The 13,901-nt window shown below is 33.6% G+C and overlaps 2 protein-coding genes across 2 annotated transcripts; one reads left to right on the forward strand and one right to left on the reverse strand.

The window, feature by feature from the left end:
• Positions 1–1,476: 1,476 nt before the first annotated feature.
• LOC110706939 (glyoxysomal processing protease, glyoxysomal-like) lies at positions 1,477–10,453 on the forward strand. Its single transcript, XM_021884941.1, has 14 exons — positions 1,477–1,688; positions 1,775–1,821; positions 1,935–2,085; positions 2,169–2,216; positions 2,297–2,362; positions 3,282–3,425; positions 5,345–5,443; positions 5,539–5,642; positions 6,446–6,531; positions 6,612–6,703; positions 6,776–7,493; positions 8,166–8,364; positions 9,036–9,127; positions 9,686–10,453. Exons 1-14 carry the CDS (start codon positions 1,623–1,625, stop codon positions 9,949–9,951), a joined length of 2,178 nt encoding a protein of 725 aa, XP_021740633.1. The 5' UTR covers positions 1,477–1,622; the 3' UTR covers positions 9,952–10,453.
• Positions 10,454–10,660: 207 nt separating this feature from the next.
• On the reverse strand, positions 10,661–12,145 carry LOC110706940 (auxin-repressed 12.5 kDa protein-like). The gene is made up of 3 exons (XM_021884942.1): positions 11,988–12,145; positions 11,623–11,851; positions 10,661–10,985 (listed from the first exon to the last, which is right to left on the reverse strand). Exons 1-3 carry the CDS (start codon positions 12,091–12,093, stop codon positions 10,949–10,951), a joined length of 372 nt encoding a protein of 123 aa, XP_021740634.1. The 5' UTR covers positions 12,094–12,145; the 3' UTR covers positions 10,661–10,948.
• Positions 12,146–13,901: the final 1,756 nt, after the last annotated feature.

Below are 13,901 nucleotides of genomic sequence, written 5' to 3' on the forward strand. Positions count from 1 at the left end.
TTTTTTAAAATAATAATCTTATGTGTCGCTTTAATTTTTTTTTTTATTGTAATCCTACGTAGTACTTTAAAAAAAAAACTAATCTTACGTGGCATAATCCTATTGTAGCGTTTTAAAAATATTAATTATACGTGGCATTTTTTTTTTATTATAATCCTACGTAACACTTTAAAAAAACTAATCTTACGTGTCATAATCCTATTGTAGCATTTTTAATATATTAATCCTACGTGACGCTCTAATAATTTTTTAAAAATTAAAATCCTATGTGGCGCTTTAAAAACTCGGGAAAAAACTCCCCTTTATATATATACTAGTTTTGTGCCCGGGCGATGCCTAGATGGTTGATAAAATTTTAAGATAACATTTTTACTTAAATGTTAAATACGGTAAAATAATTCGTTCTAATAATGTAGGATATTTAGACATACTTTTTGTAGTTTTGTTTTTAAATAGATATCTATGTTATTATTGACTTGAAATTATTTTTATTAATTTAAATTATTCTCACTGAACTGATTTTACCAAACTAAAATTATTTTGACTGATTAAAACTTTTTCTTTTTATTGATTCTTTAAAATTATTTTTTAAATAAGTTAAATAACAATGCACTTTGTATGCGGCTAGCCTCACCATCTGGCCGGACAAAGTAACTTCTATAAAAATGACCGAGTAACCCCTGTAATACTAAGTAACCTTTTAACACTAACTATGTAACCCCTATGTAACACTGATTGAGTAACCACTATAGCACTGGCCAAGTAACCCCTATAGCACTGACCAAGTAACCCCTAATAGTACTAACGAAAAACTCTTGTAATAGTTGGTGATACGGTTTGGCTAGCTACGTATAAAAGTTTGTGATTAAAGATACTATTATAAATGGATCTTATTTTAAAGAACTTTTAAAACGAATTTGATGATGGAAATAAAATTGAGTTATAGGATATTTATTAAAAGTTATGATTAATTTTGTATATATGAAATATTAAAATTTTATCGATAATAAAAATATATACAACAATTTTATATTAAAAAATTTATCTAAAAATCGCTTACTTAGCATCTATCATATGTGTCACAATAATACCTATTAATATCCTACGTGGCGCGACACTTGGCGAAAAAATGGAATGCCAAGTGTCGCTGTCTCGTGACCTGATTGCGAGACCGACTTTATTTATTAGTGATATGATATTAGATTAGTGACCATCCAAATTTAGTACAAAAAATTCTGCAAATAGTTATTAAGTATTCGTATATCAAAAGACAGGGTACCCTAAATTGGAACTAGAATCGTAATCTGCAGGTTTCGGTTTCCAATTTCCAAAATCCTGTTCAATAGGTTCCAGTTCCCATTTTGAAGAACTTATTACAACAGGTTCTGATTCCAATTCCATAAATTTTAATAGGATATCCTCTAATGCTCACCCCCAGCAAATACGCCCAAATATATAAAGGGGTGACTTGTTACGGTGTGCTCGTAAATGCACTTTCCTGGAACACAAAAGCACAAGCTTTAATTTATTCACCTGAAGAAATCACAGTTTTCCTGATATATGCCTTCTCGGAAAACCTTCCAACAATTTCTATACCAAACTCATAAGCTGTAATTTTAATCATGGAACTCCCAGATATTGTCGAATTTGCTCGGAAATTTTCTGTCATGGTTAGAATCAATGGCCCTGTAAGCTCTCTCTCCTTTCTCTCTCATCAATTCTATGAATTTATTTATTTTTGATTTTTTTTGTGCTGAATTTCTCCCTTTTATAGGATCCAAAAGGTCTAAAGATGAGAAATCATGCATTTCATCAATATCAGTAAGTTCCAACCTTCAGAATTCCTGCTAAATTGTTGCAAATTATAGGTTTATTAAAATTAATTCAATAATCTTACAAAAATTCAAACTTTTATTAATTGTCATGTCATACAGTTCTGGGAAAACAACCCTTTCAGCTTCTGGGTTATTGTTGCCTCATAGTCTTGTTGGCAGTGAAATTCATGATAAGGGTGCTGTAATTGTTACTGTTGCATCAATTGTTGAGCCTTTTCTGTCACAAAAATCCAAATTGATCAATGCCCAGGTTTAATTTCATTGCCGATATTGTAATTTTGTTGCTACGTTATTTTTTTTAATGCTTATACTGCTTATAATGATGTTATTTAGGGTACTCCTGAGTTGATTCCCGGCGCTCAGATCGATGTAATGGTTGAGGTAGTATAACTCATTATTGTGATTTGGATTGAGTGCATTACTGTATTAGTTTTCCTCATTAATGTGTATCTTTTGTCTAGGTGAATGTAGGAGTGGAGAATAAGGATGAAAATCCAAAGTGGTTTGGTGCCAAAGTTTTAAAACTGGTAGGTTTTTGACTTTATGTGTGTTTGAGTTTATGTTTTTTATGAATAAAATTATTGTATTGTGATTTTCTTCTTGCTTATCAGTCATAGGTGTTGTTTGGTTGGAAGATAATTTCTTAGGAAGTATTAAAATGAAGGTGTGTTTGGTTGGAGGGAAATAAGCTAAACATGGGAAATAGCAATTCCAAGGGAAATACAAATTCCCACAACCCATGGGAAATTACTCACCAACTCCCCCCTTGGTGAGTTGAATTTCCTATGGTGTCAACCAAACAATTTAGCTTAATTCCTAGGAAATTCATAAGGGAAAAAATTTCCCGTGAAATATAAATTCCCATGTGAACCAAACGAGCACATATTTCTTTGAATATAGATCTTTTTTGTGGTCATGATGATACTAGATAGAATTATATACTTATATTTAGTATTTGGTACTTTTTAGTTGTGTAGTTTTTTTTTTTTTTTTTGAAATATTTAGTTTCATACTGATGAAGGAAGTTATGTTATGCACGTGTAGGATTTTTCTATTGTAATGTCTTAATTTTTTTGAATTTGTGATGTATTGTCTTGTACTTTGATCCCATTTTGTGGACTTGATAATCTGAGAAATAATTGGAGTACTATCATAGGTTATTAGGTGAAGTATATGTTGCTTTTTTTTTTTTTTTTTTTGAAGTTTTATTATTTCATTCAACCAATTCTTGATTAGAGCTATATTTGCTCCAAATTTAATCATGTAATGTGCTCCTTGTCAGTTTCTTAACTCATAATTCCCTTCACAAGCAGTATATAAGATCAGGGCGAGAGCCTTTTTTTTTTTTTCCATTTGCTATATTTATCGTCAGCTTCCTTTTCTTGAATAGTTATCAGCGTTTTTTGATGGTAAATTCTTAGTACGATCTGCCATGAACCTCTGAAGGTGGATGTCCCTGCTGCTTCATCTGCTATTAAATCACTAATTGAAGCTTCTTCTGGATCACTGGAGCATGGTTGGGAGATTGGCTGGTCGTTGGCAGCTCATAAGGACAGCTCTCAAAAGTTTAAAGGTTCTATGCAAACTCAGGTTGGCTTAATAGTTACGTTGTTGTCTTGCTTTACTTAAGCTGATTATGGCATGGAGCCTTTTAACTTTCCCCGATTTCGTACCTAAAGGTGTATATTTTAATTTATGAAAGTTAATTTGGTATGGATCTCATTTTTCCTTTCACTAAGGCCCTGTTCTCTTCACCGAATATTTATTGAACTTAGATTATTTTTGCCGAACTTAAAATTATTTATATTGAAATTAAATTATTTTCGCAGAGCTGAATTCATTTATACTAAAGTTCTATTATTTTCAGTATTTCACTAATCGTAACTTATTTTTACTAATTCTCTATTATATATATTCTTTGAAGTTACTGATTTTTACCAACTAAAACTTATTTTTATTGAACTTTGCTTATTCTTGCTGAACTTAACATATTTTGTTATTATTATTACTGAAATTAAATTGTTTGTACAGAATATTACTCCATATTTGTTTAAGGTGAAGAGAATAGGGCAGAACAATTTTGCAAAAAAGACATGGTAGCAGTTTTACCTGTGTAATTCTGTTGTTTGAAAATGTTTCCCTAGAATCCCTTCAGTTTATAGCTTTTTATTCTGTTTGAATAGATTACTTATTACTGTTAAGTAATTATCGCCTCATATTGATGTTGTATCGATGTTAATCATAAAACAAACTTTTTCGGAGATAGTTCTGAAGTAATATGTAACATGGCAATCTATAAGTGCAATTCGTGGGGATTAATAGTATTTCCATCTTGATCCTGTTATATTGAGGAAAGGTACTTTCTAAAAGCAGACTATCAGATATTATGTTACTAATAGTAAAACATACTCAACATCCCTCATCCTATCCTACTATGGGAGCCAGTTGGTTGGTATGCTGGTGCTGAGGGAGTATCAAGAACTTTTTGCTTCAGTTAGTTTTAAACATGATGGTTTCCAACTTCTAATCTAGATAATATACCTTAGTTTTATGCATCATCTTCAAGGTGATACATATTTTTTAATGTAAGAATCTTTTATCTCTCTCTCTCTCTTTTTTTTTTTTTTTTTTTCTTGAAAGAAGTCCAAAAAGACACTAAATTTCATTAATTAAAGTCATACGACATCTACAATCGATAAATAACGATAATGAAAACAGATTTAACAAAATCAAACAAGAATTAATCGGAGAAGTGCTAAGAATCTAAATACATAAATATAACAATTCGGCATATTCTCGATTCGTTGTCTCATACAACTTTTTGAGTGGATCCGTCGACGCTTCAATATTTTGTGAGGAAGAAATTTCTTGTGATGATTTTGTAACTTGAATTTGAGCAATAATCAATCGTAACCCCGTAAAACTGGAGACCCTATCAAACACAAATAACACCTTGTCTTTCGAAGGAGTTCGAAAAACCTTTTTTTTCGAAGGAGATCGAAAAAACCTTGTCTTTCGAAGGAGATAAACCCTTTCTTTCGAGGGAGACATTATTATAACCTAAGAATAAAAAAAAAACTAATTAAAAGAAACAACGATTGGGGCTTTCCACCGGTGAAAATTCGATGGAGCCCCTTCAGAATTTACAATGGAGGCTAAAGTTTAGGAGAGAGAAGAGAGAGAAAGGAGGCTATGTCTCTAGAGTTTCTATTTTCACTTATATCAACATTTTTTTTTTTTTTGACAAGGAATCTTTTATCTCTTTGATAGTGCAAGAATTGATTCTGGTCTGTCTTTTGTTAAAGACTTCAAGCTGTAATGGCTGCTGTTAATCACTTTTTATCATTGATCTATAAATATGGGGAGAATGCTATTCTTTGGCGCTATAAGATCTTTGCTACTATGTTGGAACTCTTGGGAGAATTCCCAAAACTCTGAAGTTTAGATGTTTGCTTGGAGTCATTGTCCTTTTCCTCTCTCTAGACTACTGAACCATATTTTTTTTTCAGGAAATTACATCGTCAACTGAGAGACCGAGGGATGTGAATATGATGGCTCAGTTTGCTTCTAGAATTGCTTTTCTTCAAGTACCCTCATTACTTCATAAGGTGAAGTCTCAAAGTCCAACAATTCCTTCAGTGTTGCTCTGTATGTTCATATCACATTTGCATGGGAATGACGAGGTGGCTTACCCTTTCTTTAGGATCTGCCAGAGATAACGATGTCATATTTGAGTAAGAGAGGAGATTTTCTACTTTCAATTGGATCTCCCTTTGGAGTACTCTCTCCGCTGCATTTCTTTAACAGGTAGAATTTGACACTTTCTTTTTCAATTTTCTTGCTTTCTTTGATGGCTCTGAATCTGAGCTCCATTTTCAACCCTTTGTCATTTTTGTTAGATAGTTTAGTGGAAACGCTTTATCCACAAATCTTCTGTTGTTTGTTGTTTTTGCCATCCTCTTACTGGGCATAGCATAGAGGTTGTTTTTATGTTAATTTTGAATCTTCATTTTAATGTGAGTAACCTACACCCTAACTTTCACCTAGGCCCCTCAACTATCTTCGTATCTTGAATCACTTACTCTTAGAAAAAAGATTGTGTAGAGAGAGGGAACGTGAATAGAGAATTGTACGGCATATGCTTATAGACATTCTTGAGATCTAAAGTTACAAGAAATAGCAAACAGATCAATCTAAAATATATTTGTGTGTTTATGAAGTGTAAAACACATGAAATGCGGTGCTCTAGCACCCATTTCCAAAGCCTCCATGCGTTACGCCTTGAGACACGCCTGTATTAACACTCATACCAGTGTCCAATTGACATAGCTATTCAATTTAATCTGAATACAGCGAAAAAATTGGAGATCTTGTGCTTTAGCTTAAGCTCTTTTGTGCATTTCTTATTAATCTTGTCTTTGTATGTCTTCAAATTTGCTTGGCTCAACTTCACCAGGTATTAGTTAGTGGTGGTCTACAGCTTAGATTTTGCTGGAATGATGGATTGTTTGGAAACACTTGCTCCTAAAAACACTGCATTGTCTTTCATGTATTTTTTTTTCCCATATATTGGATTTCTGATTATATACTTTGTTTCCTGCATGGATCAGCATATCAGTGGGTTCAGTTTCCAACTGCTATCCATCTACGTCAATGAATAGGTCATTATTGATGGCTGATATTCGGTGTCTTCCTGGTCTGTTCCTTCTCCCTTTGTGGTTACCTTTAGTCATTTATAGCTCTTAGGTACTGACTCAACTAATATTTATATATCAGGTATGGAAGGGGGTCCAGTCTTTGGTCAGAATGGATGCCTGGTTGGTATACTGAACCGACCTTTACGGCAAGCTGGGGGGGCCGAAATTCAGGTAACTCAACTTCTGCCAATTGACTTTTAGTTCTCCTAGTACTTGAGCTAAGGAGCCACCTTTGGATAACAGGTTGTAGTTCCATGGAAAGCAATAGAAAGTGCTTGCAATGGCCAGTTTCAGTTGGTGCCTGAAAAGTCAGAGAGAATTCAATTTGTTGGCGACTTCTGTGGCGTAAGGACAGCTACAATGAATTGCCTAAATTGTAGAGCTTCACCTAATGTAATTGAGAAGCAGCCTGTGGGCTATTGCTCTGTACCATTGACGGTGGAGCATGCAATGTCTTCTGTTTGTCTCATTACCTTGAACAATGGAGTGTGGGCATCTGGCATTCTTCTTAATGAGCAAGGCTTGATACTCACAAACGCTCATTTGCTTGAGCCATGGAGATTTGGCAGAACTCCTATACAGAGTGGTCTTGGTGATACCAGAATTAAAAATAATTTTTATATGCTAGATGATTCCATGCCCCTAAGGCAGGCAGTGGAGCAGACAAGTGCAGTTGTCCAGTCAAGTTCTGTCCAATCTCTCAATTATCTGCGTAATAGCCATGGAATTAATCCAAATCACCAAGTTCATAGTGAAATAAGTGTCCGCGTTGATCTAATGGAATCATGGCTTTGGTGTAAAGCTAAAGTGGTATATATTTCTAAAGGGCCCTTAGACATCTCCTTGCTTCAGCTTGAATCTGTTCCAAAGCAGCTAAGCCCTATCCGTGCGGATCTTACTTTCCCTTCTCCAGGATCAAAGGCCTTTGTTATTGGGCATGGATTGCTAGGGCCTCGATGTGGTAAGGATATACACTGTTTCTTTGTTTGCATTGTGATGTACCTTGAAAATTGAATCCTTGATTTTGTTCTGAATGCACTATGTGTTTGAACCATGATTTCCATTTACCAAACAATATATTTTGCTTAATCAGATAGATAGATATTGGAGTAGCTAACAATAGAAGCTAATTTATCTCTTCTAAAATAACCAACAATTATTAGAACAGCTAAGTTGTGAGTCTTGCACTCTTGTGACAAAGAGTGCCAGGATTTTCCAGGTTTCTTCAGTGCCCTTTCATTTTATGTGAACAATTTCAATCCTGGGATAGTGAATATTTAATTTTTTGTTTAATGTAAGTAGTAGAGTTTATATGCATAATTTGCTTTATCATTTCATCGGGAAGTTCCTTTTGCTTGATTACCTTGATTTTTATGTTTTATTGAAGTGGGCCAAGATGTTTGTTATATTTGTAAAGTCCTTTGTACCATTTTTGTAGCGATTGCAGAATGTTGACGTGATTCCAAACTATAGCTTTATTATCTCATTTATGACTTGCACCCTTTGGTCCAGTTCATTTGGTTTCCGTCTTGCATGTTAAGTCTTCTTCATAATCAATTAATGCACTTTCCTCCCTATTTTTCCGTACTGCTCAGACTTCCATCTTATGCAAGCTTCATAATTCTTTTTCCAGACCTGTTGCCAACTATTTCATCTGGCGTGGTTGCTAAAGTTGTGAAGGCAAAAAAACATGTGCCGGACCAATCCACTTTGCTGAAAAGTCCTGCAGGAGAGATCCCGGTGATGCTGGAGACCACAGCTGCTGTGCATCCTGGTGGTAGTGGGGGTGCTGTAATCAATTCATCTGGTCACTTGATTGCCCTTGTGACGAGGTATGACACAGAAGAAATTTCAAAGATGAATCTAGTTACTTTTTTACTGAAAGCACTGGGTTAAAGATTAGAGAAGTTCAAATGTTGAGTATCTTCTGTAGAGTGATGAAAAGATGGAATTTCTTACATATTTTCTTTTCTCTGGCATAAGTTCTTGCCATTGATAACAAAACTGGATATAAAAGATGAAAAGTCTCTAACCCCACACACACACACATACACACAAAACCCAAAAAAAAAAAAAAAAAAAAAAAAAAAGATGGAATTTGGTGAAGAAAAAATTATGACATGGTGGCTCCCTTTTATGTTCTTCTTCCACTATTCATTTTAACCTGCTCATTTCCTGTTACCTGATTTTGGACCTGCTGATTCCTGTAAATTAATCCTGTTATGGCGCTAAATACTCTATACTCTGTACTGTTAGTTAAAAAGGCGAGAGTGTGAGACCATAAGATATTGTTGCACCAAAAAAATGGTGAGAATGTGTTTTAAGTGTTGAAATATCTGTCTGCTGCCGAAGTATTCCATGTATTTTGAGCTTTGTTGTGCTCACCTTTTACTGAACTTCACATGAATTCCTCAAGTTCAAATACATTTTAATGCAATTTTTACGGTGAATGCTTGATTTTATGGTATGGTGTCAATGATGATCATGAGATTTATGCATACAGCAATGCAAAGCATGGAGGAGGAACAGTTATACCACACATGAACTTTAGCATACCATCTGCAGCTCTGGAACCAGTTTTTAAAATCGCTAAAGGTAATTGTGCCTTTCCATGTCACATGAACTGTAGAATAGATGGCTAATCAATTCTGTTGTCAATGAGGCATTCAGAATGGAAACCTTCACTCTTGTGAATAAGGTAACAGTTTCGATGCTTCATAATATTTCTGTAGTGGCAGTAGTAATAACCTGGCACTGAAAAGTCCTCTTCGTTCATACTAAAAAAAAAAAAGTATGGTTTTCTACTTTTCTCGAAATAGTCTTCTTAGATTTTTGTGGTATGTCTCAACATTGGGCATCATATTTTTCTATTGCTATGATTTACTTAAAAGGCTCCCCTCTATAATACACTAGTGACATGTTTTTGCTGTTGTCTATTGATGTCTAGAAGTGTGCCTTTTAGGGATGGAGAGGATAACCCCCCTTCCCCTCCCTCAATACCCTTTCATCTGCACCCTTTCATCTGCATGCAATTGAATTAACACCACAGCAATTCTGAATTGAAATAATGGTGCCTTTAGTGTTACATAAAAACGTTGCTGATAACTGAGCTTATCTCTTCTAATAATAGCTGTCAACTCTTCTTTTCCACAGACATGCAGAATCTCTCAGTCCTTCAGCAACTGGATAGACCGAACAAGGATCTTACTTCAGTGTGGGCAATGATGCCATCAATTTCACCTGATCCAGATCCCTCCTTGCATAGTGCAGATGACTTACTCAGGAAAGATGAGGGAAAACAAAGCAAGGGCTCTCAATTTGCAAAATTCATTAATGAGAAAAAGAAGCTGTTGGGGAATTCACGTCATCTTAACACAATGCAAAACCTTTCTCGTGATACTATTTCCAGCAAGTTATGACAGCTACTAAAGGCTCTTTGGATCCTACAAAAATGCCGACGCTTTCTTAGGAGGAAATTGCAAGACATTGACAAGAGGCTATTCAATGGCTTATTTTCCTGACATGGGCGAACCAGAGTAAGGGAAGTGTGAGCTTTGTGATGTGTTGATAAATTTAATCGTATTTATGGATGCCTATCAACCAAGATAATCGCATGCTTTCTTGACTCTGGTTTGCCCATAGTGTAAGGACAATTTCCAATTGAAATTTTTTTGTTGATGCTTTGTAATATGCTGGTAAAAAATAGGGAGAAAAAAAAAAGAAACGCATACATCATGTCATCATTTACCCTTGTATCAACTGTTTTAAGCTATGTAAGCTTACTGATGACGTAGAGGAGGGATGTTTTATGTGGTCAAAACGCGTTGTAAATTTGTTGGTTGTAATTGAATTGGTTGGCTGGAAGCCCGAGCAGCCAAACTCGTGCATTTTATGACACGATAATCATGTAGTCCTCACTAATCTCATTGCAGTTTGTAATCATTCGAATTTATTCATTTAGATCAAAAAACTTTGTTCATATTAAGAAGTGAGTAAGCTCTGATTGTGCAAGACCTCATGGATTAATGTCATTTTAAGAAAGAAAGAAAGAAAGACCTGATGTTATGGTACTCATTACCAGAAACAAGAATGTTTAAAATCAAAGGAAAACACAAAACAACACAAGTGGGTTTTGATCAACTATGGTTCATTTCTTCATTACAACCAACAACGTCAGACAATAAGGTAGATAAACAAAAGCAGCATTACAACAAAAAGAAGTCTAGTCCAGGAACAACCGTGACAACAAAACTCACGTCGTCGGACGAAGATGATGAACACTACATACTTATATTTACAAGACATGAAACCATGAATAACATCATGATTCATTAGCAACATCAAAGGCAAGTAGCTAGATATATAACATTGAAAGGTCATAACTAGTACTCAGTTCAACTTTTGTCAATCGGTCATTCAAACATGCTTGCTCCTCGTCTCTCCACTGTAGAGCCTGTAAATTTAACACGTAAACTACGATTAATTAACGTGTACGAGTATAGTGCAACCGCTAAAATAAATTCTGGTCAATTAAATATCTAGATCAACCGCTAAAAAATATTATATAAATAGAAATATCTTGTGCAACTATTAAAATAAATTCCTTGTCAGTTTATATTTAAATTATTCCGGATTTTTTTTTATTTATTTTTTTGATTTTCAAAGATCCTAGATCTATTAGGGTGCACCATTATAACATAAAAATGACACAACACATTAACACGTAATAATAAAATAAAAATAAACCATATTGTTGTCCAAAATTTACATTGTCCAAAATCAATCATCCAATATTATCCAAACAGATCCTTCGTACAATCGTACTATAATTTGTCCAATTTGTATGGTCCAATATACTTGTACATGATATAAAATTTCCTTAATTATTTGTAAATTGTTTATTTAGTGATCTTTAAGGTTTGAGCTTGGCCAAGCGAAATTATTTTAATTATTATTATTAAGCAGATCTGTTTAGATATAATTAGAATTTTTATACACATATGCTTACAATAAGAATATGCATAAATCTTTAGTATTTGAAACGTGTGACATGTAATAATAAACCATGTGTGAAATATATGTAACGTTACCAGTCATAAACAGTAGGAGAGGTTGTATGAGAGGGCTTATCAAAGATCTGATTTCCAATATTCCTAGAGTTGAGGTTGCTCCCTGGGTTAAACACACTCCTCCACACGTTATCCTTACTACGTGCTGAGTTCGGTGTCGTTGGTGTTGTTGGTGTTCCCGGTGCTCCGGGACTAGCCGATGTTGCTGCCGGCATCGACAATGACCTCTGGTATTTCGCCGCCTCCCCTTCTACAATAACACACAAGATAACACTCTACATGTTATATCAACATAATATACACATAGAACATACAACATATATTAATTGTTACGTGCTTGTCTGGTTGACATAAAAATATATCGAATGAGTCAAAATTATGCATACCTTGGTTGGCTAAGTTTTGAACTTGGAGCTTCCTGAGCTTGCCAAGGCCACGGTCAGGGTGCGGCCCGGCTACAACATCATCCCATAGTTTTTCTAGTAACACCATTTTTTCTTGTTGATTAAAAATGGATAAGTGAGTGGCTTGGTTTTATAGACAAAAGAGTGATAAAATATCTAGGATGATATTGCCACGTTTGCAATTTGCTATTTACACACCCATTGGATTTTGACAGATTTTTTTTTTAGTATGGTAATAATAAGATATTGCCATTTGTCACTTCTTAATTGAGCTTTTTTTTTAATCAATAATATCTTCTCTTATCTCTAATGCTCCGTATTTGATGAGCTACATAACACATCATGCTTATAAGATTAGTATTAGGAGGTTTTGTTTGGCAATATAGACATATAGTCATGATCAAGTTCATTCTATCCACCAAAATAAAGTTATTTGTTTAAAATCTCTAGTATAATCAATTAGTTGAAAATAGAATTATATTCTATGATAAAATATTTAATATAATTTAACTATTTAGACGAGTTAAACAGTCTAAACTTGTAATAATTTTTTTTAACGGAATAACTTGTTATAAGACTTATAAAATACCTTAAAAATCGAGTATATTATTTAAATTAAAATACCATCATATTAATCTTACATTACTTTATATAATTCCGTCGGTCCGTCCCATATAAAATTTTAACATTTAGTGAAATAAGTGCAAACTATTACTAAGCCCTTATCCTAACAAGTTGTGACATAAGTAAGATCTGAATTCTAGACTGGCCAAATAGCACAAGGGAGTGAAGTACGGAGTAAAGAGGGAGTGGAAATAGTAAGAATGCTAAGGATAAGGTTGATGAGTGGACCCACATTGAAAATATCCTATGAAAGAGAAATGATTTCCGATCAACTTCCACCTGTCTCCTACTGAGTACAATAATTGTCCTGTTCTGTAGATGCCAATTGTGGGTCCCAAATTGGATGTTGACTTACGAAGACGACATGTGGACCCCCAAAACTTTGATTATGAAATCTAATTTAAGAATAATTAACTAAAGTAAGCTTAATTACAAAACAATTTTTTAAGCTAGACTCGTGGTCAAATTATTTACCAAACTAAGCTTCTAGGGTAAAACGCTGTCTCGGACAGCGTTTTATACCCTGGTTTTTTTTTAAAAAAAAATACAAGCGTTTTATATGTTGATTTTTTTTATTTTTTATTTTTTTAATTTCGTAATTTCTGATTTTAAAATAAAAATAAATAAAAAAATTACACTAAAAACGCTGACTAATTCTTATATTCTGATTTTAAAAAATAAAAAATAAAAATTAAACACATAATTTTAACCTGAAAATGGTATATTATGAAATAGAGGCAAGTCAAGCTGTATGACAGACTAGAGAGAAAACAAGAACAATTATTAATGGTTTCTTATATTTCCATTTACCAATCCCATATTAACTAGGAATTGAAATATTGGCGAAATAGAGTATTCCTTATTATAATCTCCCTATTGTCTTCTTCAAATTATATTAGTAATTTTTTTAATCATTTGAAATTTGGAAACAAATTAAATGGGTTGCGGTGAATCAAAGCATGCAATTGCAACGACAGAGTCATTTTTGTTGAATATAAAAAATAAAACTAGAGATAAAAAGATAAAAGAGCAAAATTACTAAACGTTGATATTATTTTCTTGATAAAAATGAAATACATTTGTTCCTTTAAATAAACTAATGATAAAACAAACAAAGCTAAATATTAGGAAACCACTACTAACCTAACTACCCTCTAAATAGTAGCAATGAACGTAAACAAACAAGACTTAGACTAAGTAAAACTCCCTACATTACTTGATTAAGCATAAAACTAATAATCCATGTATAACAATAATGCCATAAACAAAGGA

Source organism: Chenopodium quinoa, unplaced genomic scaffold (genome assembly GCF_001683475.1).
Source record: "Chenopodium quinoa cultivar QQ74 unplaced genomic scaffold, ASM168347v1, whole genome shotgun sequence".
Lineage (NCBI taxonomy): Eukaryota > Viridiplantae > Streptophyta > Magnoliopsida > Caryophyllales > Amaranthaceae > Chenopodium > Chenopodium quinoa.

Bases quoted from the DNA above. Each gene is read 5' to 3' on its own strand.
- LOC110706940 (XM_021884942.1), bottom strand. From the start codon at position 12,093: ATGGTGTTACTAGAAAAACTATGGGATGATGTTGTAGCCGGGCCGCAC. The intron at 11,852-11,987 runs GTATGCATAATT...GTGTTATTGTAG, and splicing joins TCAAAACTTAGCCAACCAAG to AAGGGGAGGCGGCGAAATAC. The intron at 10,986-11,622 runs GTAACGTTACAT...TTAAATTTACAG, and splicing joins TCTCCTACTGTTTATGACTG to GCTCTACAGTGGAGAGACGA.
- LOC110706939 (XM_021884941.1), top strand. From the start codon at position 1,623: ATGGAACTCCCAGATATTGTCGAATTTGCTCGGAAATTTTCTGTCATG. The intron at 1,689-1,774 runs GTAAGCTCTCTC...TCCCTTTTATAG, and splicing joins TGGTTAGAATCAATGGCCCT to GATCCAAAAGGTCTAAAGAT. The intron at 7,494-8,165 runs GTAAGGATATAC...TTCTTTTTCCAG, and splicing joins ATTGCTAGGGCCTCGATGTG to ACCTGTTGCCAACTATTTCA.